The sequence below is a fragment of the Cynocephalus volans genome, chromosome 4, assembly GCF_027409185.1.
Source record: "Cynocephalus volans isolate mCynVol1 chromosome 4, mCynVol1.pri, whole genome shotgun sequence".
Lineage (NCBI taxonomy): Eukaryota > Metazoa > Chordata > Mammalia > Dermoptera > Cynocephalidae > Cynocephalus > Cynocephalus volans.
Window position 1 is genome coordinate 142,482,782 of NC_084463.1, and position 23,188 is coordinate 142,505,969.

The following is a 23,188-nucleotide window of genomic DNA, read 5'->3' on the forward strand; positions in this document are numbered from 1 at the left end:
CCAACTTACGGTCTTGTGGAGAAATAAACACTGTTAAAATAAAAATAGTCAGGGCCGGCCTGTGGCTCACTTGAGAGAGTGTGGTGCTGATAGCACCGAGGCTACAGGTTTGGATCCCTATGTAGGGATGGCCCATTAGCTCACTTGGGAGAGCGTGGTGCTGACAACACCAGGTAAAGGGTTAAGATCCCCTTACTGGTCATCTTTTTTAAAAAAACCAAAAGACCAAAATAGTCAATTTTGCTCCACACAGTTTTGGTCCAATTTGTCTTCACTTAGCAATATATCATAGGCAACTTTCACTGCCACAAGCTATTTGTTGTTGCTATAATTTTTGATAGCTGCATTGCATTCCATTGTATTGATATGCTATAATGTATAATATGTAATATAGATATACTATATATAATATAGATATAGGTATGGATATACTACAGATTAGTGTATATACCATAGTTATGTACTATATATGGTATAGATATATATATACACACACACACTATATATGTTCTATAATTTTATATTGTAATTTATTTAGTGTTCCGTTATTGTTGGATGGTTTCAATTTTGCTACTGTAAACAATGCTGCCGTATACCAGAATCTTAAAGGTCATGTTCATTCTAAAAAACTAAAAAAAGGAAAGGCAGTAGGGTATTAAGTATTTTAATAAGGGGCAGATGATGGCATAGAAAGGGATGACTTTTAAAGAATTGTTTCAGATGCCCTTCCATCCTAAAGGTCAATGACCAATTAAGAAAAATGACTACCACACATCTAATAAATCAAGTAAAATATAGAATTTATAAGTTCAGCAGGTTTTATTCTTGTGAGGAATTGAAAGTGTTTTCAAAACATTAAACAGCAGATAGCATACCTTCCAGCACACCTGCAAGGTGGGTGAATGGGTCAGTCAACAACACAACTATAACACAGAAGAACATCAGAGAATTTGTTCTTTCTCTCTTTGAGCTCTGTGCAGATAGGGAGACTTTGTTAAATAATTTACATTTGAACCTTTTGCTAGAGACCAGTAAGTTTCTACAGTGCCTTTGGAGAATAAAAAGAGATATAAGTAAATAAATGAGGTCACTGAAAAATACCTAAGATTACATTTTAGATCAGTCTTTTGTTAGAGGTTCTGTTTGTAAGAGAGTAAGTATGCTTCCTTTGATTCCATAATGCTCACAAATGGCTATACTTGCTACCTAAGCACTGCTTCTGAGAGAGTAGCTTGAATAAGACAAGCTTCAAATGACAAGCAGAAAATTATTTGACTGGTCTTTAGCACTTCCACCCAAGGGTCTAAGTTATAGAAATAAAAGTTATAGAAACTAGCCTCAAGTTTTCTACCTATTTGTTAAAGGTCTATGGGAGAAAAGTTGAAAATAATTAAAAGATTTGTTTTATTCAGTTACTCATGTTCTTTCTGTCTTGGATTTTAGAAGATGAGCTAGCTGCAGGTTTATTTTATTTGAAATTACAGTTCTGACATACTGTTTCTAAATCTTATGGGTGTGTGTGTGTGTGTGTGTGTGTGTGTGTGTGTGTTTAGAAATTAAAGATGAGAGAGAAGTCATTAGTATGACTTTATATTCATCACAGTCAAAAAATCATAGGGTGTTGGCTGTCCATTTAGTCTGTGACTACATTTTAAAGATGCTGAAACTGAGGCTTAGAAATGTTAATTACTGGCCTAGGTTAATTTAGCTAGCAGAACCAGGACTAGAACGTAGGTTTCCTAACTGTTGATCAACCCACCACTATTTTATGTGGAATATAATCTCTAACTGAGAAAAATTGTGTTGGATTACATAAATTTCCTTTAAAAAGGTAACGGTTGGAAGTGAATTTTATTGAGTGTTCATTTTGAAAAGTGTGATAGTCTTTAAGTTGCTTAGCATAATTCATTGGCAGTCTTGGGTTTTCCTAAAAAGCAGAAAGAGGATCCAGCCAGATTTTCTATAACAAGAAGGAATTGTGTTGAACTTCCATGGTTTTGGCTCTTCAGGGACCAGAAAAAAAAATTACATGAGAATAGATGAGCATTCTTCCTTTCCTTCCTCAAATTTGTTGTTGATACTATAACAATAGTCTTCAAGATATGTATAGTAAATTGTTTACCAAACTGTCCTTTGGGGAGTGCCATTGTCTGAATGTTTGTCCCCTCCAGAGCTCATGTTGAAACTTAATCCCTCTTGTCACAGTCTAAAGAGGGTGGGAAATCTGGCTATGGTACTTGAAAGGCTGGGCCTTTGAGAGGTGATTGGATCATGAAGACTGTGCCCTCATGAATAGATGAATCCATTCATGAATTAGTGGGTTATCATGGGAGTAGCCTGGTGGCTTTATAAGGAGGGGAAGAAAGCATGTTAGCATGTTGTTACCCTCTTGCCATGTGATTCCCTGCGCCGCCTCAAGACTCTTCAGAGAGTCCCCACCAGGAAGAAGGACTCACCAGATGCACTCCCTCAACCTTGGAGTTCCCAGTCTCCAAAGTGTAAGAAATAGATTTTTCTTTATAATTTACCCAGTTCCAGGTATTCTGTTATAAGTGACAGAAAACAGACTGAGATAGGGAGGCTGTTTTGAAGTTCCTGAACAGGCCTGAGTCAGGCATGACAAGTAGATTACTTGAGTTCTAGGTGTAAAGTGTCTAGGGCTGTGCGGAGACCTCCTTGGCCGCAGCATCAGCATGCTTAAATACATGTGTGCAGGGCAGTATTTAATCCTTAAAAGAAGTTATTATTGGCAAGGAGACTCTGACTTTAAGTAGGACTTTATTGTAGTGTTACTCTGATAAGCCCAGTGGCTTAAAAGGAGAATAGCTTCTTAGTAAGGAAGGACAGAATGAATGAAATCTACAGTTTCCTTGTTTTTGGAGAGTTTACCCACTTCTTATGTGAAGAATATTGTTAAAGTCTTAAACTGGAAGAATTAGGTTGAAATGAGCCCCCTAATCTACAGTGGACCTTCCCAATATGGTTATCTACCTTGGTGTATATAAATTAGGTCCATTGAAAAGAAGTTAATTACTGAACTTACCTGAGAGATCTCATTACACCTCTTTAATTTTTATCAGGCCTGGGTTATGTACAATATTTCAAGAGCACATATGTAGTAGGCACTATTATTCTGCTGGTGTGTTTGCATACTGTTTTCAAGCTAAGGAAATGTTTAATTTAGTTATTACCCTACCAGTTAAGTGTATATGAGTATGAGATATGTCAAAGGCTAATAGTTTTATTTTGAGTTGTGAGACTGTACCAATTTGGACTTGTTGAAGTAGCTTCAAGCCTGTAGGCATTTACTAGATGTAGATTTCTTATATCGGAGTAGAGGTAATGTTCTGGTTTATGTTGAACATTAAACAGTTGCATAGAATGGACAATTCTTGTTTGAATGTTAACCACTCCACATTTAGAAGAAAGTAAAGCAAAGATTATATAACTCATCAGAGACGAGAATCTCATAACTATATCATCTCACTTTTTTCTTGCCATACTTCATTATTTAATTAATCATTAGGATTAAGAAGCAGATAAAAAGTCAGGGAACATTGGTTCTATTTCTTTGCTTCTGGTTATTTTGAACTCATGCACTTTATTTAGTCTCCACTAATAGGAAGATTAGTCAGGGCTTTGACATCTTAGAAGCCAAATAAATAGCCAGCTAAATTTAATGATTGTTGTGGTCTGTGGTCTGGAGTTCAGGTTATTAAAAAAGTGGCTTGTGGGGCTAGGGAGTAAAGAAAAATGTCATTCTGAGTGTGAAGAGGGACTTGGGCATAACATGGAGCTGATTCCCTGGCATGTTATATTTGGGAAACACCAAACTGTTTAGCTAAAGAGGCTGGATAAGGAATAGTGAAAAATAAGTTAGATTCAGCATTATCAGATTAATGAAGAAGGGACTCTGAAGTATTTGTGTATGAACAGTGCATTATAGGTAAATTTGACTTATAGTTAGTTTTGTTACTGACTCAGGTCCAACTGCCCGTCCCTTCAAGAAGGAAAGAAAAAAGACTCAGAAGTCAGATGGTTGGTTTTAGAAAAGCAGGTGTATTCAGCTGAAGGAGATGGGAGTCTATCCCATCTCAAAGACTTAGATTTACTGAGGGGTTTTTAAAGGGTTGGGTTGAGGGAATGGAATGTGGGAAGTGAAAAGCAGGAGAGAAGGAGACATGAGCTATGGAGGAGTCTGTGTCTGTGAATCAGTCAGGTACAAGGTCTTGCCATGGTCTCATCTGGTTTCTGCTCTCATCTTTGCTTTTATCTCCGGACTCTGCAAGATTTTGATTTGCTCCAGAATAGAATCAACTCTTCTGCAAAGTCTTTTGTGTAGTTTTGCTTTATACAGCTTTGGTTGACTTGGTTGGTGCCCAAGGTCATCTTCCAGTCATCTGGCCTTGATCACTTCTCAAAATTCTACAAATCTCAAAGAAAGAACTGTTAGCTTTGCAAAGTACTGATTAGTTTCTCAGCCTTTCCCCCCAATATTTAGCAAGCAAGATAAGAAAGTCAGGGGGTGGAAAGAAGGAGTGGAGAGAAAAACTGTCCTTTTTGCAATTTGCTTACAGCCCATGTTGTCCCTATATGGCTTCAGTCCTGCTCACTTCAGTTTTTCGTTTATAAGGCAGTTTTCTACTGTGTTGTGGGTTCATGTTCTGGTGATTAGATTTAAGGTGGTGTGACTATTGGCAAGTCATTTAACCTCTTTGAGATTGTTTTGCATCTGTGAAATTAGATGCAATAATCAGATCTTATTATCTACACCGCTCATAGAGTTGTTTGGGCAGGTACTGATTGTAATGCATGGGGTTGGGACAGGTAAAACTGATAGTGCCTGTGAAGTCTGCTGTGTTTGGCACATGTTGGGTGCTCAGTAGATTTATATACATATAAAAGGCTGTTCTACCCATAGGAGCAATCCACACTTAGGTTCCTCTATATTCTGTAGTGTAAGCTGAGTGATGTATTGATTGGAGTTTTACTTCCCAAATTCAAGGAATGATGCAGCAAGAGAAATATGAATTTCTGTTGCTTTCTTAGTCTAGCCTTTGGTAAAAAGCTAATCTTTAGTAGCCTTTTTTTAAAAGAAGGTATTTTTTTAAAAATTGAGGTAAAATTCTTAAAATTCTCAATTTTCATCACATAAAATTAAGCATTCAAAGTGTACAGTTCAGTGGTATTTAGTACATTCACAATGCTGTGCATCCATGACCTTTCTCTAGTTTTAAGACATTTCCATCATCCCAAAAGGAAACAACATACCCATTAAGTAGCCGCTCCCTTTCTTCTCTCTCCCACCTCTGCCAGCCACTAATGTGCTTTCTTTCTCTATGGAATTACCTATTCTAGATGTTTCATGTAAATGGGATCATGCAGTATTTGGCTTCTTTCACTTAGCACGATGATCATATTTAAGATTCTTCCACATTGTAGCATGTATGAGTACTTCATTTCCTTTTTATGTCTGAATAGTATTCCATTGTATGGATATACCAGGTATTGTTTATTCATTCATCAGTTGATGGACATTTGAGTTTTTTCTGCCTTTTGGCTATTGTTGATAGTGCTGCTAGGAACATTCATGTACAAGTTTGTTTGAATACCAATTTTCAATTCTTTTGGGTATATACCTAGGAGTGGAAGTGCTGAGTCATATGGTCATGCTGTGTATCTTTTTGGGGAACTGCCAAACTGTTTTCCTCAGTGGCTGCACTATTTTACAATTTACATTATCAAATTTACAATATCAAATCACATATCAAAGGTTTAGTATCCAGCAATGCCAGAGGGCTCTAATTTCTCTACACCTTCACCAACACTTGTTATTTTTCACTTTTTAAAATTATGGCCAACCTAGTGTGTCATTGTAGTTTTGATTTGCATTTCTCCAATGATGAACACTTTTTCCTGTGCTTGTTGGTCATTTGTGTATTTTCTTTGGATAAAATGTCTATTCAGGTCTTTTGCCCATTTTAAAATTGGGTTGTCTTTTTGTTATTGAGTTGTATGAGTTCTTTATCTATTCTGGATACTAGACCTTTGATATGTGATTTGATATATGATTTGCAAATATTTTCTCCCATTCAGTGGGTTGTCTTTACTCTCTTGATAATGTCCTTTGATGTACAAAAATTTTTAGTTTTGGTGAAGTCCACCTTATCTGTTTTTTCTCTTGTTGCTTGTGCTTTTGGCATCATATCTTTTTATCTTCTTATTGAGCTCTTTTACCTGCCTGTAATCCTGCCAACTGGGCCAGTTGTTCAGCTAGGGCTGGGTCTGGAGCTCACAGACCCGTCAAGCCTGTTGTACAGACTGGATCACAAAACGTTCACACACCAAGCTGGGTCACCAGACCCCTCACACACCTGGCTGGGTCACCAGACCCCTCACACGCAGGCCTATGAGCTAGGTAACCAGCAAAAAGGTCCTTGGAAGCCATAGGTTGGAGAGCATGGCCACATGTGGCGGATGCCCGAGGCAGTCACCAGCCAAGTCACGGTGCCATGCACATGCACTAACTCCACACACACACACACACACACACACACACACACACACACACACACACACACACACACACACACACACACACACACACACACACACAACCTGCTTACAAAGAATGCACCACACCACCCCCAACCTACCCTGAGGTGAGGGAGCCTGACCAAACTATTCTATTTTCCCAACACTTCCTTTCTATACACCTATTTTCTGGTACTCCTTGTCTAATTGCTAACATTTACTGAGAATTTACCATGTGCCAGATCCCATACTAATATGTACATTATATACATTGTCCCATTTAAATTCTCAAACAGTCCAGTATAATGGGTACTATTATTAACACTATTTTATTGAGTCTACAATGACCGGGACAGAAAGTATTGTCTTTACTTTACAAATAAGGAAACCGAGACAACAGAGGTTAACTAGCCTCTGATAGGAGGCAGAGTTGGGATTTAAACCTAGACGGGACCCCCGCTGGTCTGACTTTAGCACCATGTTCTTAACCACTTCTTATTCTGCATTTGTACTAAAATAGCAAAAGCCTAAGCCTTTCCGCTATAGCGTCTTACCAGGCCCTGTGATTCAAAAGTAGTAACTCTCTCATTCCCAATCAGAATTCCTACTCATGAGGCCCCTTCCATATTACCCTGACATTTTGGGTATTTCCAAAGGAAGCCACAAAGCAGTTTGAATTCAACTAAATCACACTGAGGTGTAAGGATTGATAGCATTTTAATTCTTACAAGGGTTTTCATTTTTAAAGAGGATGTGGCATTAACTGAAATGAATCATTATTTGGAAAGGTTTTCAGGTAACCAAGTAAAGTGAAAAAAAATCAGGCAGAAGATATTTTTGGGTTATGGTGCCACCAGAAGGAAGCACACAGCCTTGCCTGGAGGTCAGCCCAGGGGATTAGCTGCCTTAAGCGGATCTTGCTTTTCACAGTCTCTTCATTTTCTATGCTCTGAACCTATAGATGCTTTGAATGTTTTTTGTTTGTTCTGGGTTTTGTTAGTTTGTGTTAAGTTATAACTGTCTGCAGTTTCTGGGTAGGTCAAGAGAAGGAGAATGAAGGGTAGACTGCTCACTGGGGAACTAGAAATGACTGCGTGGGAGAAAGGGGACTCTATTTTGTGATATTGGACATTTGTAAACTGGGTATTTTCTTTCTATAGTAATCTACCGTGTTTGAAAAAAGATGCGTATACTTCCCTGAATCATGGGATTGTAGGAAATACCCACAATATCTGGGTCTATCCATAAACTTACATTTTTCTGTAAAATTATTTTTTATTAAAATAGGAGAACAAGTTATAGTTGTCTTTCCTCATTTTGCATCACTTTCACAGTTTCTCTTTAATAAAAATGCAGGAAGTTGCTGCTGTTTTATTAACTTGCACCCTGCATGCGTCTCTTTGTTCTTTGTTAAATATGAGCTGGCATGTGTTAGACTACGTTAGCATTTGCTCTTAGGGACTTCAGTGGTTTCTAAATTCAGTACTGCTAAGCCCCTTCACTGTTTGCTTGAATCAATTGGGACTGCTATTTTTAGCAACAAAAGGGAATTGAAATAGCAATTTTCTTTCCATGTAATAGATCCCCAAGAGGAATACTGATGCAAACTCTCTGTCATTTTCTATTCCTGCACACTCCACCCCCCAAGCACTCAGAAGAAAGGCAGCTGTCATGGTTTGCAGCAGTATTACTCTTTAATCAATCAAGTGTTTTCTGCATTCAGGTGTTGGGGGTGGGGAAGGGTCACAAGAAGGAATCTACTTGGAATAACTAAGCTCTTATGCGTGGGCTCTGCAGTCAGAATCTGGTGGGTAGTGGCAGGGAATAGACAGAGGAGCTAAAAATAGCATGTTTGCTTCCAGTGTTCCTCTAGTCTATTTTTGATGTTTGATTTTATAAGGTTGATTGGGTTCTTACTAAAAATATCTGTTCCTAGCAAGTTGAGGACAAAAAGAGTAGAATATTTTTAACCTACACAAACTAAAGTATTTTTGTTGACTGTATAAAATGTGGGAGCAGAGCCCTGGTCGCTTGCCAGTATTTTATATAATCTGTAACAAGCTAGACACTTCTAGATGCCAAGTTGAGATATTCTTCATAGTTGTCAGTTTTCATCTTCTCAAAGGCTTGCAAATTTGGGTTCTGGTGTTATATTTATATATAAAGACAAGCCTTTTAAAAATCTCTTTCCTCTGCACCTCCGTTCTTTCATTCCTTTACCATAGCCATCATATGTACTCCTCCAGCCTTCAGGGTTATGGGTGATATCTGTAGCATTTTTGTTCATATTGTTGAAAGCTACCTAAATTTAGCCACTTACTCCATAGCAAAAATGGAACCTGAGGACACCCAGTGTTAATTGAAGAAGCGAATCTTAGTGATGAGAATAGTGAACTGTGACTACTTTGGTAATTTAGTATGCTTTTATTAAACCAAAGTGTTTAATCTTCCCTTTGCCTAATCTTGATTTGGACTAATTCACTTCGTATCCACCCTGGCACATCATGAATAAAATGGTTCTCTCTAGCATTGAAAATGATCTCTTGGGGACAGCCTTAGAATATTTTTTGGAAGTGTATATCTACAGGTTCCTCATAAAATTAAACAACTCTCTGTTAAATTTTTTGAAAATCTCATTTTAGATCTCTGATGTTGAGAGGGGCTGAGGATTGTATGCGCCTTAGTTCTAAATAGGGATTGGATAAAGCAGTGGGCATTCATAAAAGTATAGTTTTCCAATCATAATCTCCTTTCAGTCATTCACTCATCTATCCATCCAGCAAAACCTCATTAATAATCTGCTTTTTCCCAGGCACGTCCAGCAGTTAGACTGTGGTGACCCAGACAGACCTGCTCTTACAGAAACCTGTGTGATGAATGTCATGAAGGGGAAGTGCGTAGTACTGTGGGGGCAGAGGACTATGAGGTCCTGAGTTAGTCTAGAGGTCCAGGAAGGTTTAATGGGTGAGGAGATGTTCAAGTGAAAACCTCAAGGGTGGGAGGGAAACACTGGTAGGAGTATGTCTTAGTCTGTTTGTGCTGCTATAACAAAATAGTGTAGACTGGGTAATTTGTAAGGAACAGAAATTTATTTTCTCACATGTCTGGATTCCAGGAAGTCCAAGATCAAGGCACTGGCTGGCTGGGTGATCTGGTGAGGGCTTCTCTCTGCTTGCAAGAATGGTTCCTTTTTGCTGCATCCTTGGAGTGCTAAGTCCTCACATGGCAGAAGGTAGTAGGGCAAGAAAGCCAAACAAAAGCCGCAGGAAGTTTCTTTTGTAATGGCCTAATCCCATTCACCAGGGAGGAGCCCTCATGGCCTAATCACCTCTTAAAGGCCCACCTCTTCATACTATCACATTGGCCATTATGTCTCAACACCTGAAGTTTAGAAGGGACACATTCAAACTATAGCAGTGTGTGTGTTGGGAACAGAGAGAACAACATTGGTGAAGAGAGAGCATGTTACCTTGGAGGAACTAGAAAAATTTCAGCACAACAGTGGGTCAGCAAGTAGAAGGAGGAAAGAAACGGAAGGTCATGGAAGACCTTTTAAAGAATGAGGGCAGTGGGAAGCCACTGACAGGTTTCAGGGAAGTGATGTTCAGATTTGCACTTTGGAGTGATCACTTTGGCTACAGTGTGGACAATGAATTGGAGAGGAGTAGAATGAGACTAGGCAAGGATGTTAGAAGGCTGTTGGAGTGGGCCGAGCCCGTGGCGCACTCGGGAGAGTGCGGCGCCAGGAGCGCAGCGATGCTCCCACCGCGGGTTCGGATCCTATATAGGAATGGCCGGTGCACTCACTGGCTGAGTGCTGGTCATGAAAAAAGACCAAAAAAAAAAAAAAAAAAGAAGGCTGTTGGAGTAATTTCAGTAATTTCTATGGGAGATGCATGATGGGAGCTCCAGGTGGTGGCAATGGGAATAAGTGAATGGATTTGTGTTTCTGGTTTTATATAATTGGCCACAGGGAAACATTGTCACTTTCTTGAAGAAGAATGAGATCATAAAAATGGTATTTGAGAAAGGTATTTTTTTCTAAAATTTTTTTGGTGGCTGGCCGGCGTAGGTATCTGAACCCTTGACCTTGGTGTTGTAACACTGTGCTCTAACCAACCGAGCAAACTGGCCAGCCTGAGAAAGATAGTTCTTAACTGTGTATAGCATGAATTGAATGAGGAGAGACTGAAAGTTTTGCACAAGTCCTTGTGTGTTGGGGTGGGTGGTAATTGTTATAAAAATTAACTCAAGATATCAATGAGGTGTGTGTACCTTGAGCAAATATTCTTATGGTGATGTGAATACTAAATATTTCGTTTTCATAATTTACTTATTGACAGCTTACTCTTGTTTTAGATCTATAATGGTGACTTAAATCAAATAGAAATTTATTTTTCACCTACTTTAAAGGCTAGAACTTTGTATATGTTTGATTCTCCACGATAAGCAGTTGAAAAAAAAAAAGATTTGTTTTAAAAATTGGCATGGTAATTCAATAATGTCATCGGGGGACCGTGATTGCTATAATTCTGTCCCATCACCCTAGCCCGTGGCTTCTACCCTGAAGGTTACTTGATGGTGCAAGAGATTGCTAAAGCTACAGCCATCACTTGAATTGACTAGATGAAGGGCAAAAAGGGCTCTCTGCTGAGTCAGCATCCTTTAAGCATCCTTTCTCAAAGTCCCTCACAGCACTGCTTGCATCTTATTCGCAGAATTTAATCAGATGGCCACACCCAGCTGCTAAGGAGATTGGAACATAGTCTTATTCCAGGCCATAATTTGCTGGGTTGAAAATTAGTGGCCTCTTGTAATGGAGGAAGGGAAGAATAGATATTAAGGAAGGCAATTAGCAGGCTCTGGCCCAGATGTGCCTTTAACATATGTAGGATTGGGGTCCCCAGGGTGGTTTTTGCACATTGCATAATATCATTTAAGTGTTGCTCTGAATGCTTAGTTTTTTCATTTTAAGAAAACACAAAAAATTAGCAGTACTTATAATTTGGATGATTCGAAAACTGGTCTTGGTTTCATTTGGTTTTTAGTGAAAGTTGGTATATCAGGGTGGAAGTGCTTAGATCAGTGTTTTTCCAAAAATAAATCAAGACATAATCTTAGGTACTACATTGATGTAAGTTTTTAATTTTAATGTTTATATGTGTGTATGTGTATATACAAGATTTTTTTTACGTGAATAGCCTGTTTATATTAATTGAAACTGGTTGTTTGTAAGAATCAGATAATTAAATAGTAGTCAATTAATGAAGTTTTTATTAAATTCTATTTAAGAAAAAGATACCAGTTTTAAGAAAATATTAAGTGACCTTGGGAAACAGTGATTTAAGAAATGCTACTTTGATTTTTGGGAAACTGGAGTATTTGTTGTTTTAATTTACACCATCCTTCTATGGTGAAGGGTTTGCTATCTCACTTTATACTATCCTTCTATGCATAGTAGGAAAGCACTTCTTTTTTTGAAAGACAATATATGCACATGGTTAAAAAATGCAAGCAGTACAAAGAATAAAAAAATTAGTAATCTCTTTCCTGTTTTTCCCTAATTTCCAGAAGCAACTACCAACAGATTATTGATTTGAGATGATATGCTTAGGTTCACCTCCTAAAAGTAACAATGAAGAATTGACTCTCCAGACAATATAGTATCATTGTAATGGTGAGAATCACACTATTTTATAAAAATAAAACATTATTGAACTTGACTGAGGAATTTTCTATCCAGCTACAGTTGTTATCTCTTCTACTTCTATTGGAAGATATGTAGCTCTAAAACAAAGAATATATCTTTAAAAGCAAAAGCAGGACAATCTTTGTTCCCAACCCTCCTGTCTTAAATGAACAAGTTAAATTATTTTTTAAAAATTTTATTTCCCATGAGTCTGAGAACAAGTTTAAATTTTTTCCACATTCATTGAGTAAAGCCTTTCCTTTTATGTTTGACTGAAGTTTGACATATGACTTGTTTGTATTTGTACATTATTGCAGATACATTACCTACCATGTGACTTGGAGAACTAAAGGTTTTGACATTTCTTTTGCTGGGGAAATGATACTTGATTCCCTATTACCTAGCCACTGTATGTTGCAATGGTTATTATAAAACTACAGTGGTGCTATAGAGATGGCTAAAAGAGGCTCTGGGTTTCCAGTTTCATTTTTATTTCTTTGTGCCCATAAATAATTTTTGTACTTCTTTATTTTCTCAGAAAAAATTTACTTATGAGGCAATATTTGAATTACATGCAACTGTGTAGTGTTGGAATTGGTTTTGAGAGTATCAGAAAATGGAAAAGTGGTATTTTATCTATCTAAAAATATCAGAGGGTAAATTTTTCATATTTGTATAATTTAAAGTCATATTGTTTCTGCTTAGTATTTAAAGTTCTAACCATGAAATGGGTGAATTATAGAATATCTAATATTCAGAGTGCATCTTGCACATCATTGTATTCTCCATAGTCATGCACATAATAGTTTCTAAAGACTGTTAGTTTGATTTAAATTTGATAGTTACTAGCAGGAGATGACAGGAAAAATTGTTCTTCCTGGGGGCGAAAATGCCAAATCTTTTTGAGAAGTGTGTTTAGCATCTCATTTTCAACTAGAGTTAGTCTACATTAGTATAATATGTTTCAGAGGAACCTTGGGAGCTTCCAGTTTTAAAATGTTCAAGTAGCAATACTTCTGGCCTCTCATCTCTTGGAAATCCTCCCTAAAAATTAGAAGAATAAGAAACAGAAATCTCCATTGGATGCAAATAGGGAACTTCTGTCATCTCTCATCCCCAGTCACAGCAAATAAAGGTGGAGGATTGGTAACTGACTTCACAGGGCAGCCACCTGAGTGCCTACAGAGGGGCCACTATTGGGAAGTGAGCAAGTTGTCCCTTGGACCCCAGAACAGCACAGGAATTGGAAGTATCAGGTACTGCAAAAGACAGGAGTGGGGCAGGGTACTGAACCAGATGTCCTTGAGACTCAGGGAAATTGGGCAGAAGAGTGAAGAGATAAGACACTGGATTGAGAATAGGGGATGAGTAAAATGTCTACAAACTAATTACTGCCCAACTGCTCTGTAGGCAGAAGACTGGAAATTGGGGAATGCTTCTTAAGAGACACTGAAGACTCATAGAGAAAAGACAGATACTGACTTTTGTGGATTCCCCAATAAAAATGTTGGGGAAAAAGTTGGTGTGCCTGTTGATTGCTCTACATTGAGGGCCACAGTATAATCGCCCCATGTATGCACTCTGATCAACATTTTAATGCCTCCAAAATGAGACAGACCAAAACAATCAAGAAGAAACTTAGAGGAAATATAATATAAGGAGTAGAAGAAACTGTAAATATGTAAACAAACTATAATTAATGTCCTCAGAGATAAGACAAAATAATGGATCTATTATAAGAACAAGATGCTGAGAGAGAGAGAGAGTATGAACGAGCAGTGTGTGGCAGTTGTGTGCATAAGCGCAATCAGAATAGGGAAGAGTTCTTCAAAATTAAAAAAAAAAAAAAAAGACAACCTAAATTTTAAAAGGCAGTAGAAGCTTTGAAAGATAAAGTTGAAGAAATTTATAGGAAAGTAGAACAGAAAGAAAAGTATGATTATTAGAGAAACTGTTAAATCTAAACTCTGATTAATAGGGATTCTAGAAAGAGAAAAGTGTGGGGAAGATGATATCATATAATTAACATAAGAAAATTCCCAGAATTGAAGATCATAAATTTTAAGGCCCATCAGTGCCTAACAACAGTGAATGGAAAAACACCCACTCTAAGGGAGATTATTTTGACAATCCTAAAGGTAAGTAATAATCCTAAAAGTCCCAATGACAAAAAAGCAGGTCACTCACAGGTGGTCTGAGATCAGAATGGTGAAACCCTTTTTAAATAGTATTCCTACTAGAAGACTTTTTAAGCAGTACTTGTGCTAGAAGACAATGGAGAGCTGTCTAAACATTTTGTTAAAAATTATTTCCTGCTTAGAATTCTATACCCAGTTAAACTATTATGTGTGAGATTAGAATACAGACTTCTTTAAAAAAAGAATATAAAAAATTTTAAAAAGTTGTCTCTTACACTGTCACATCGGGAGACTAGATGCCTAAATGTTATAAATATGATATCCTGGATGGGATCTAGAACAGAAAAAGGACATTTAGTAACAAGGAAATCTGAATAATATATGGAATATATGGACTCACTAATTAAGTTACCTGTACCAATATTGGTTCATGAGTTGTGACATATGTACCATAGTAATGTAAGATGTTAATAATAGGAGAAACTGGAGTTGGAGTATAAGTAATTCTCTGTACTATCTGCACTGTTTTCTTTGAAGTGTAAAACTATTCTAAAATAAAAAGTGTTAGGTCTGAATCTTGAAGGTTTTAGTCTTGAACCAGAGCAAAGAAAACCAGGAACCAGGCAGTAAATTTAGGGTAGGCTTTAATGGGGGCACTCCTGGGTGAGGTTCCATGGCCCTGCAAGGGAGTGAGGCCGGGAAGTCATGCCCAGGCAAAGGCAGGTTGGGTTTTTATAAGGGAGGGCCGCTGTTGGCCAGCAGCCCATATATGGTGCATAGCTGTGTAAAGTTAAGTTTCGGTTTCCTGCATAGGTTCTTTTTTCCCCGATGTGACGTGGCCCTGAATCGTTGCTCTGAAGGTGGGAGATCTCTTGGAAAGTGACCTTTGGGTTGGGCGGGAAAGTCCCAGGGACGAGTCCAACAAGATGGAGGCCCCAGTGCCATTTTGCTGATGTTCCCCTATTCTGCAGGCCCAACAAAAAGTTTATTTTAAAAAATGTTTACAAATACGTGTCTCTGTGCATTCGTTCTTGGGAAGCTACTGTCAGATACGCTCCATCTTAGGGAGCAGAACAAGATCTAGAAAAAAAGGGCTTCAACACATGAGAAGAGGCCAAGGGAATTCCCAAGATGATGTTCTAGTATAACAGCTGGGCAGCACATTAGGAGCATAACTATTCCAGGCTGAAGCACGATAAAAGTTGGAGGACTCTGGAGATCTCTAAGGAAAAAGGATGAATTGATGGGGTTGATAGAAGATTTTGTTGAGAGACTGTGAGAGGACAGGGGAAGATTTAAAAAGAGAACTGTGCAAATGGAATAACAAGACAATTTTGTGTCCAGGACAAGACAAAAAGTTGACTGGGAAAGGAAATGTAATTGCGGTGTACTGTACTATTTGGATCAGTAGTGAATAATATGTTTATCTAACCACAACAGTTATTGTATAATAAAGAATTTGACTGGCCTTGGTCCCTGGTTTCTGGAAAGGAAACTGTAAATCTTTGGAATTTCCTGAGTAATAGAAGTGTCTTTGTTATTTGTGGTGAGCCCTGATAGTTTATGCTAATGAGATGACTCTTAGTAGGACCTTGGATAGCTTCAGGATGGGGGCTGGTCATGCTAGAAAGACAAACCATGTGATTACAGGGTTGGGGTTTTGAGCCACATGATATCAGCCCAACCTCCCAACCTCTGGAGGTTGAGGACAGGAGATTGTGTTCAGTCATGTGGCCAGTCATTCAAACATCATACCTTTGTAATGAAACCTGATTAAAAACTCTAGACACTGAAGATTGGTGGAGCTTCCTCCTGGTTGGTGAAGACACTGAAGTGCTGGGAAGGTGATGTGCCCTGAGTCTGTGGGGAGAGGGCATGGAAGCTCTGCATTTGGGACCCTTCTGGTCCAAACCCTATGTGTCTTTTCATCTGGTTGGTCCTGATACATAGCCTCTAAAATAAAACTGTAAAATTGTAAGTTATCCTAAGTTCTGTGAGTTGCTCTAGTGAAATATCAAACCTGAGGGGGTTGTATAACCCCCCAAATTTGTATTCCATTGGTCAGAGCTGTGGGGGTGGCTTGGGGACATCTGAACCTGGGGCTGGCATCTGAAGTGAGGGTGGTCTCGTTGGGGACCATGCCCTTAACCTGTGGGATCCGCACTAACTCTGGATTGTTGATGGAACTGAGGTGCAGTATTAACAATAATGTATTCACTATTGGCAGAACATTGTGATATAACTTCATTGAAAGGCTAGGGAAAATGAGAGGGGAATGGTAGTTCTCATCAATGTAAAAAGTCAATAAGTAACATAAAAGATGATCAATCTGTAGATAACAGTGTAAACATAGGATTTAGAACATGGTTGTAAACACAAGGAAAAACAACTAAAGTGATAAAAGTAGTTGCATCTGGCGATGGGATAGGAGGTTACAGAAGGATAGGGTAAGGTAGTGCTATTTTCACTTTAAACCTTTTGTAAGTATTATTTTCAACTATGTAGATATATTACTTTCACATAAATAAAATCAATCCAAACAGGACGAGAATTTGATTGATAGCCAAGCAGGCTCTCAGTAGTTCACCTCTATCAGAGGTCAAGTTTATTAGGAAACAGACTTGGACTTTGACATGAGTGTGCATGGGTTGTATTGGAATGTCAGGAATAACACCAGTGAGGGAGTGAAAGAAGCCGAATTGAGCAGAGGGAGAAGTTGAACCGTGATGCACGTGTAGCAAAGGTCACAATTGGAAGCCCTGAACCTGGGATGGCCCTTCAGAGTTGCCTAAGTGAGGTAGGGGAGCCTGACCTTTGTCCCTGAGTGTGGACCAATCATTAGATATGTACTGGCCAGAGCAGCAAGGCAGCTCACTTTGGTTGAGAGCAGTTACTGGGAGAGACTCAGTTGTGAGCTGATGGCAGGTAACAGTCCTGGCAAGAGGGGATTGATTGCATCACTACCTCGGTGCTGGAAGGGAGGATGTCACAAGTGTGCTAATTGTGCCCACTACAGACTCCAAAAACTGGACAATCTGGAAAAGAAAAACTTGATATCCATTAGCAAATTTCAGAATCTCTAGAACTGGCATATTCTGGGCTTTCCAGGACTGTCTTTAGTTTTAAAGTATTGTATGCCAGTTTAGATCAGCCTGGGGTTGGCAATTTAAAAAATGGACACACATATACAAAAGAATTATCTATATTCTTTTGAAATATATTCCAATCAAAAAATCTAGATGCAGAATATTGAGTAACTTTACTTGAGTTTGTTCTTGTTAAGGGATAAGTCCATAATCTGAGAAATCTGATATTGCCATCAATTCACGCTGTAATCATATTTAAATATGGTTTGCTTGTTCCACAGTTGTAGGTGTAAACAGAATAATCTAGGTACTAAAGGCTTTGTAATAGATAGGTTAGTGGCTAAAAGGTGCTAGTATAGCAGGTGTAAGATGCTGTTCTTGTAAAGACCTTTGAGAAACCGTGTGCTGTGGATTGAATGCGCCCCCAAGACTCATTTAAACTTAGTCCCCACTGTAACATGTCAAGGGAAATCCTATTACAGTAATTGAAAGGTGAGACCTTGTAGAGGTGATTAGATTGTGAAGACTGTGCCCTTGTGAATGGGTTGATCCATTCATGGAGTGATGGGGATGGTTCTGATGTCCTTAAAAGGAGATTGAGTGAGGGGTTACTGTCTCTTGCTCCAGCCATTCCCGATGTGACACCCTGTGCTGCTATATATAGAGTCACTGCCACCAAGGCCCTCTCCAAATAGGTTCCCTGGACTTTGGATTTCCCAGCCTCCCAAACTGAAAGAAATAAATGTCTTTTCTTTATACATTACCAGTTTCAGGTATTTCTGTTATAAACAACAGAAACAGACTAATTACCATGTTTTCAGGGAAGCAATCTATGTCTTCTGACTTTTGCAGTGTGTAAGACCAGGTAATGTTGGGCACCGTTTATGCTCAACACATGTCTGCCAAGCACCTACCCTGTGTACATCACTTAGCAAGGAACCTGGAATCTGATAGAAGAATCAGGACATATAGGTGTGAGATACGTAGATGTAAGATAAAATAGCAAGGTGTGGGAAGTGCTGTGGGAGTTTAGAAAAGGGAAAGATTTCCTTTGCTTGAGTGATCTGGAACAGTGGTGTTGGGGGGGCTTGAACAAGGCTTTGAAGGAGGAGGGTAGGAGGTGAAGCTCTGGGATCTTAGAGAGAGCAGAAAAGTTTATCACAGAATAAAGGAAAAGGAGAGAATTGGAAACAATTAAAATGTGTTTATCCTTCACTTGTGAAACATTAGTTAATCAGTAACAGGAATACAGTATAAAATTTGGATCCCCATGCCTCCCAAAACACTTGGGAGATAAAAAGTTACAGAAAAACAAAATTGGATTGATCATGAGATTGGAGGAACTTTCGTATGATTCTCAATTTTACTTAGCGAGGTTCTACCACAAATGTTTAAATATGAGTTAATGTTTTTTATTAACAAAACCATAATGGTAAAAACGCACAGGTACCTTTGGAAGATGTCAGGAACCGATTTATTCTGAAAACCATTAAATAAAGGTGGAAAAAAATCAAACATATATCTTGTGTTCCTGTGTGAACCGTATATCATGGTAACCAAGTCATGAGGAATAATTTCTTTATGGAAGTATTCTCCCTAATAGATGAAGGTGAATGATTGACTTAAAATGTCACCATTTTGCAACACCTAATGAAATAATAAATCTCAGTGTGATCAATGGCTGCTAGTATAACAAGAAAAGTTAACCAGACTTGTGCCTCCTAATGTAAATATGCAATATCACTTATGAAGTATTCTTACCAAAAAAATCAAACCTGAATTTGAAGAATTATCTATATCTAACCTCTAGGGGATGAGGAACATGTTAAATGATATCAGGGGAATACAATAAGCAAATGCCGGGCGGAGAAAGCACAAATGACCCTATTATACAATATGTTCAACAAATAGAGAGATGGACAGATATAAATGGATATAGATAGGTAGGTGGGTTAGTGGGTAGATTAAAAGAGATTTGATAGACACGTTAACCATTACGAGTATAGAATTTATTAAATCCTGATTGTAGTAAATTGTTTAAAGTTTTTTGAAACATTTGGGGGAATTTATACAGAATAGATATTTGATATCAAGGAACTGTTTTTTACTATTTTAGGAACGTGATAATGGTACTGTGGTTGTTCCTAATAGCAGATATACACTAGAATATTTATGGATGATGTTTGGGATTCACCTCAAAATAATCTGAGGTGTAAGAGGAAGCTGGTTGGGGTATATAGATAAAGCAAAATTAACCTCAGATTGATCATTGGTGAAGCTGGACCATGAGTACATGGGGGTTTGTTATCCTGTTCTGGGTATTTTTGGATATTTTTGACTTTTTTATCTAAATTTTTTTGTTTATTTTAGTTCTGGAAAGGTAATGGCTGAGGAGGGACATGGTGAAAATATATGAGATTATGAAAGATGTGGCTAGGAAGAATATGGATGTGTTTGCCATGTTTCTGCATAGTAAAATTAGGGGCCATTTCATATAATTTGAAAAAAGTGGTTTTAGGACAAATACAAGAAAATCTTATTTTACACTATAACTTGTTTTCCATAATCTGTAAATTGTTGGAAAACTTCGTATTTAGAGAAGTTTAGTGGACACTCCTAATCTTTTAAAGCAGAAAACCATGCTCTGAATTTGAAACAAATATGGTTCCAGTATTCCAGAGATAAGATACCGTGGTGTAGTGTGACCCGTTATAATTTTCAAGTGTTTCTGCTACATAAAGTTTTTGAGGTTATAAGAGAAATATGCTTTCCCACAGAATAATTAGATTTTATTCAATTTCTTTTTACTACCCTTAATTTTTAAAATTAGTTAATTAAGTTATAACATGTACACTGTGTAAATTGTACAGCTCAGTGAATTTACCCACACACACAGAACTAACTGCCATCCTAATCAAGATATAGAGTATTTCCTGCACCCGCAAAGGTTCCCTTATGCCCGTCCCTGTCATCCACCCACTACCCAGAAGTAACCAATATTCTTACTTCTATCACCATAAATTAGTTGTGCCTTTTCTTAAATTTGGTAAATGGAATTAATATGTACTTTTATGTCAGGCTTTTTTCACTCAACATAATATCTCAGAGATTTGTTCATGCCTTGTGTCTATCAGTAGTTTGTCCTTTTTAAAATTGTTTAGTATTCCGTTTTATGACTATATCTCAATTTAATTACTTCTTGTCCTGTAGATTAATATTTAGGCATTTTTACCCACTACATATACATAAAGCTACCATGATCATTCTTTGGGTAGCCACAATGCATTCATATCTCTTGGAAATTGCTGGGTCATAGGGTAAGCATGTTGTTAGCTCTGGACATATTGCCAAATAGTTTTTCCAAAATAATTGCATCAATTTTCAGTACCACCAGCAATATATGAGAGTTCCAGGTGCTCTACATCCTTGTCCACACTTCGTATAGCAGTGTTTTAAATTTTAGCTTTTGTGGTATGTATTCAACCCTAAATTTGAACCACTGGTATTGCTCTATCTTTTATGTCAAAATTTTACAAGGTACTCTTGTGTATAATTGGTGGGTCTTAACTACGGCCAGTTCTTCATTATAGTCCTTAAACTAAACTATTTCTTTTCCCTTTTTCAGTTGTCACAGGTAGTACTGATGGAATTGGAAAAGGATATGCAGAAGAGGTACGTGATTTTTAAGGTCTTTTTGGGGGATTAAAAAAATAAGAATGGGGGCCAGCCCGTGGCTCACTTGGGAGAGTGTGGTGCTGATAACACCAAGTCAAGGGTTAAGATCCCCTTACCGGTCAGCCTTTTTTTTTTTTAAAAAAAAGAACAGAAATGGAATGATCTCTTATGGTAGTTTTGGTTTTTGAAGTTAAAAACATAAGTGTAGTGTTGTATAGTTCAATGGATGTTCTTTGTTTTTACCTTGTCAGAAATACCATGTTGCTTAAACAAATATGTGTAAAATAAGAACTGGTTATGTTACTGAACAAATATGTGTAAAATAAGAACTGGTTATGTTACTGAACTCAGATTTGGCTGCCCGCCCCCTCAAAAGGGAAAGAAAAAAAGACTCAGAAGTCAAATGGTTGGTGTTTAGAAAAGCAGGTGTATTCAGCTGAAGGAGATGGTAGGCTATCCCATCTCAAAGACTTAGATTAACTGAGGGGTTTTTAAAAGTGAAGTTGAGGGAATGGAACATGGGAAATGAAAAGCAGGAGAGAAGTAGACATGAGCTACAAGGGGTCCGTGTCTATGAATCATGTACGGGGTCTCACCAAGGCCTCATCTGGTGTCTGTTCTCATCTTTGCTGTTATCTCAGGGCCCTGCAAGATTTTGATTTGCTCCAGAGTAGAATGAACTTCTCTGTAAAGTCTTTTGTGTAGTTTTGAGCTCTGGTTGACTGGTTGAACTGCCAAGGTCAGCTTCCAGTCATTTGGCCTTGATCACTTCTCAAAATTCTGCAAGTTTCAAAGAAAAAACTGTTAGCTGTGCAAAATACTGAGTAGCTTCTCAGCCTTGTTTTCCTATTTAGCAAGCAAGACAAGAAGGTCATAGGTGGGAAGAAAGAGTGGAGAGAACCCCTCCTCCCCCACGTCACCCCCCAACTGCAGCCCAGGCAGTTTTAGGTCCCAGCATTGGTTCAGTCTTGCTCACTCCAACAGTTAGTTGAAATTGTGAAAAATTTAGTGAAATTTAATTTTATATTGTGTAAATGTGGACAGTCCTTTAGTTTTTTAAGTCAATTATTTTGAACTACTTTACAAAAGATAAAAATATCACTATAGGTGGTTACATTTCCAGGCTAGTCTGTGGCATCATTTTTTTTTTTTTTGTGACAGGTAAGGGGATCGGAACCCTTGGCTCGGTGTCGTCTGCACCACGCTCAGCCAGTGAGCGCACCGGCCATCCCCTATATAGGATCCAAACCCGCGACCTCGGTGCTCCCAGCGCCGCACTCTCCCGAGTGAGCCACGGGGTCGGCCCTGTGGCATCATTTTCACAAGAACTATGATTAACAAAAAGATATTGACAGACACAGGCAAAGGATCCAGATCCTCTGTAATGTAGTTAAAGGAAAGGAAAGCATAATACTTTGAAGACTATTGTATAAGTGGAAGCCTGAGTGGTACTCGTTAGGCAAGTTTCCCTGCCCTTCAGTCTCTGTGAAGGTATAGTGCTTATGATGTGGCTTGATTCTGATAAAGATCCCAGCAGATCCACTGAATCTCTTATTTACCATTCCCAAAGGGTTTTTCTTTTATAAATCATTCTTTGTTTTTCCAGCTTTTTATTTTGAAGATTATCAAAATCGCAGAAAAATTGCAAGAAGAATACAATGAGCACCCATATACCCTTCACCTGGATTCACCAATTGTTAAAACTTTGCTGCATTTGACTTACTTTCTTCTTCTTATTATTATTTGGCTGGACTATTTGTAAGTTAGTTATAGATATTATAACAATTCACCCCTAAATATTTCAGGATGAATCTTCTAAGAACTGAGCATTCACCCTCATAGCCCCAGTACAATGGCTGCACATAGGAAGTTTAACTTGATAACAATACTGATATGCAAGTCTCCCAATTGTTCTTATAATGTCCATTATAGCTCTGCCCCCAATCCCTAAGATCCAGTTAAAGATTATACATTGTTTGGTACCATGTCTCTCTTAGTCTCCATAATCTAGAAAAGTTCTTTAGCACTTTTTTCTTTTATAACAATGACATTTTTGAAAAATTCAG

At 38.0% G+C, this 23,188-nt stretch overlaps 1 protein-coding gene across 1 annotated transcript in view; it reads left to right on the plus strand.

The window, feature by feature from the left end:
* HSD17B12 (hydroxysteroid 17-beta dehydrogenase 12) overlaps window positions 1-23,188 on the plus strand; it is a 168,375-nt gene that overhangs the window by 38,559 nt on the left and 106,628 nt on the right. The window contains exon 2 of the mRNA XM_063093393.1: window positions 21,073-21,119. Within this exon, the coding sequence (XP_062949463.1) occupies window positions 21,073-21,119 (47 nt within the window). The remainder of the gene's footprint in view (window positions 1-21,072; window positions 21,120-23,188) is intronic.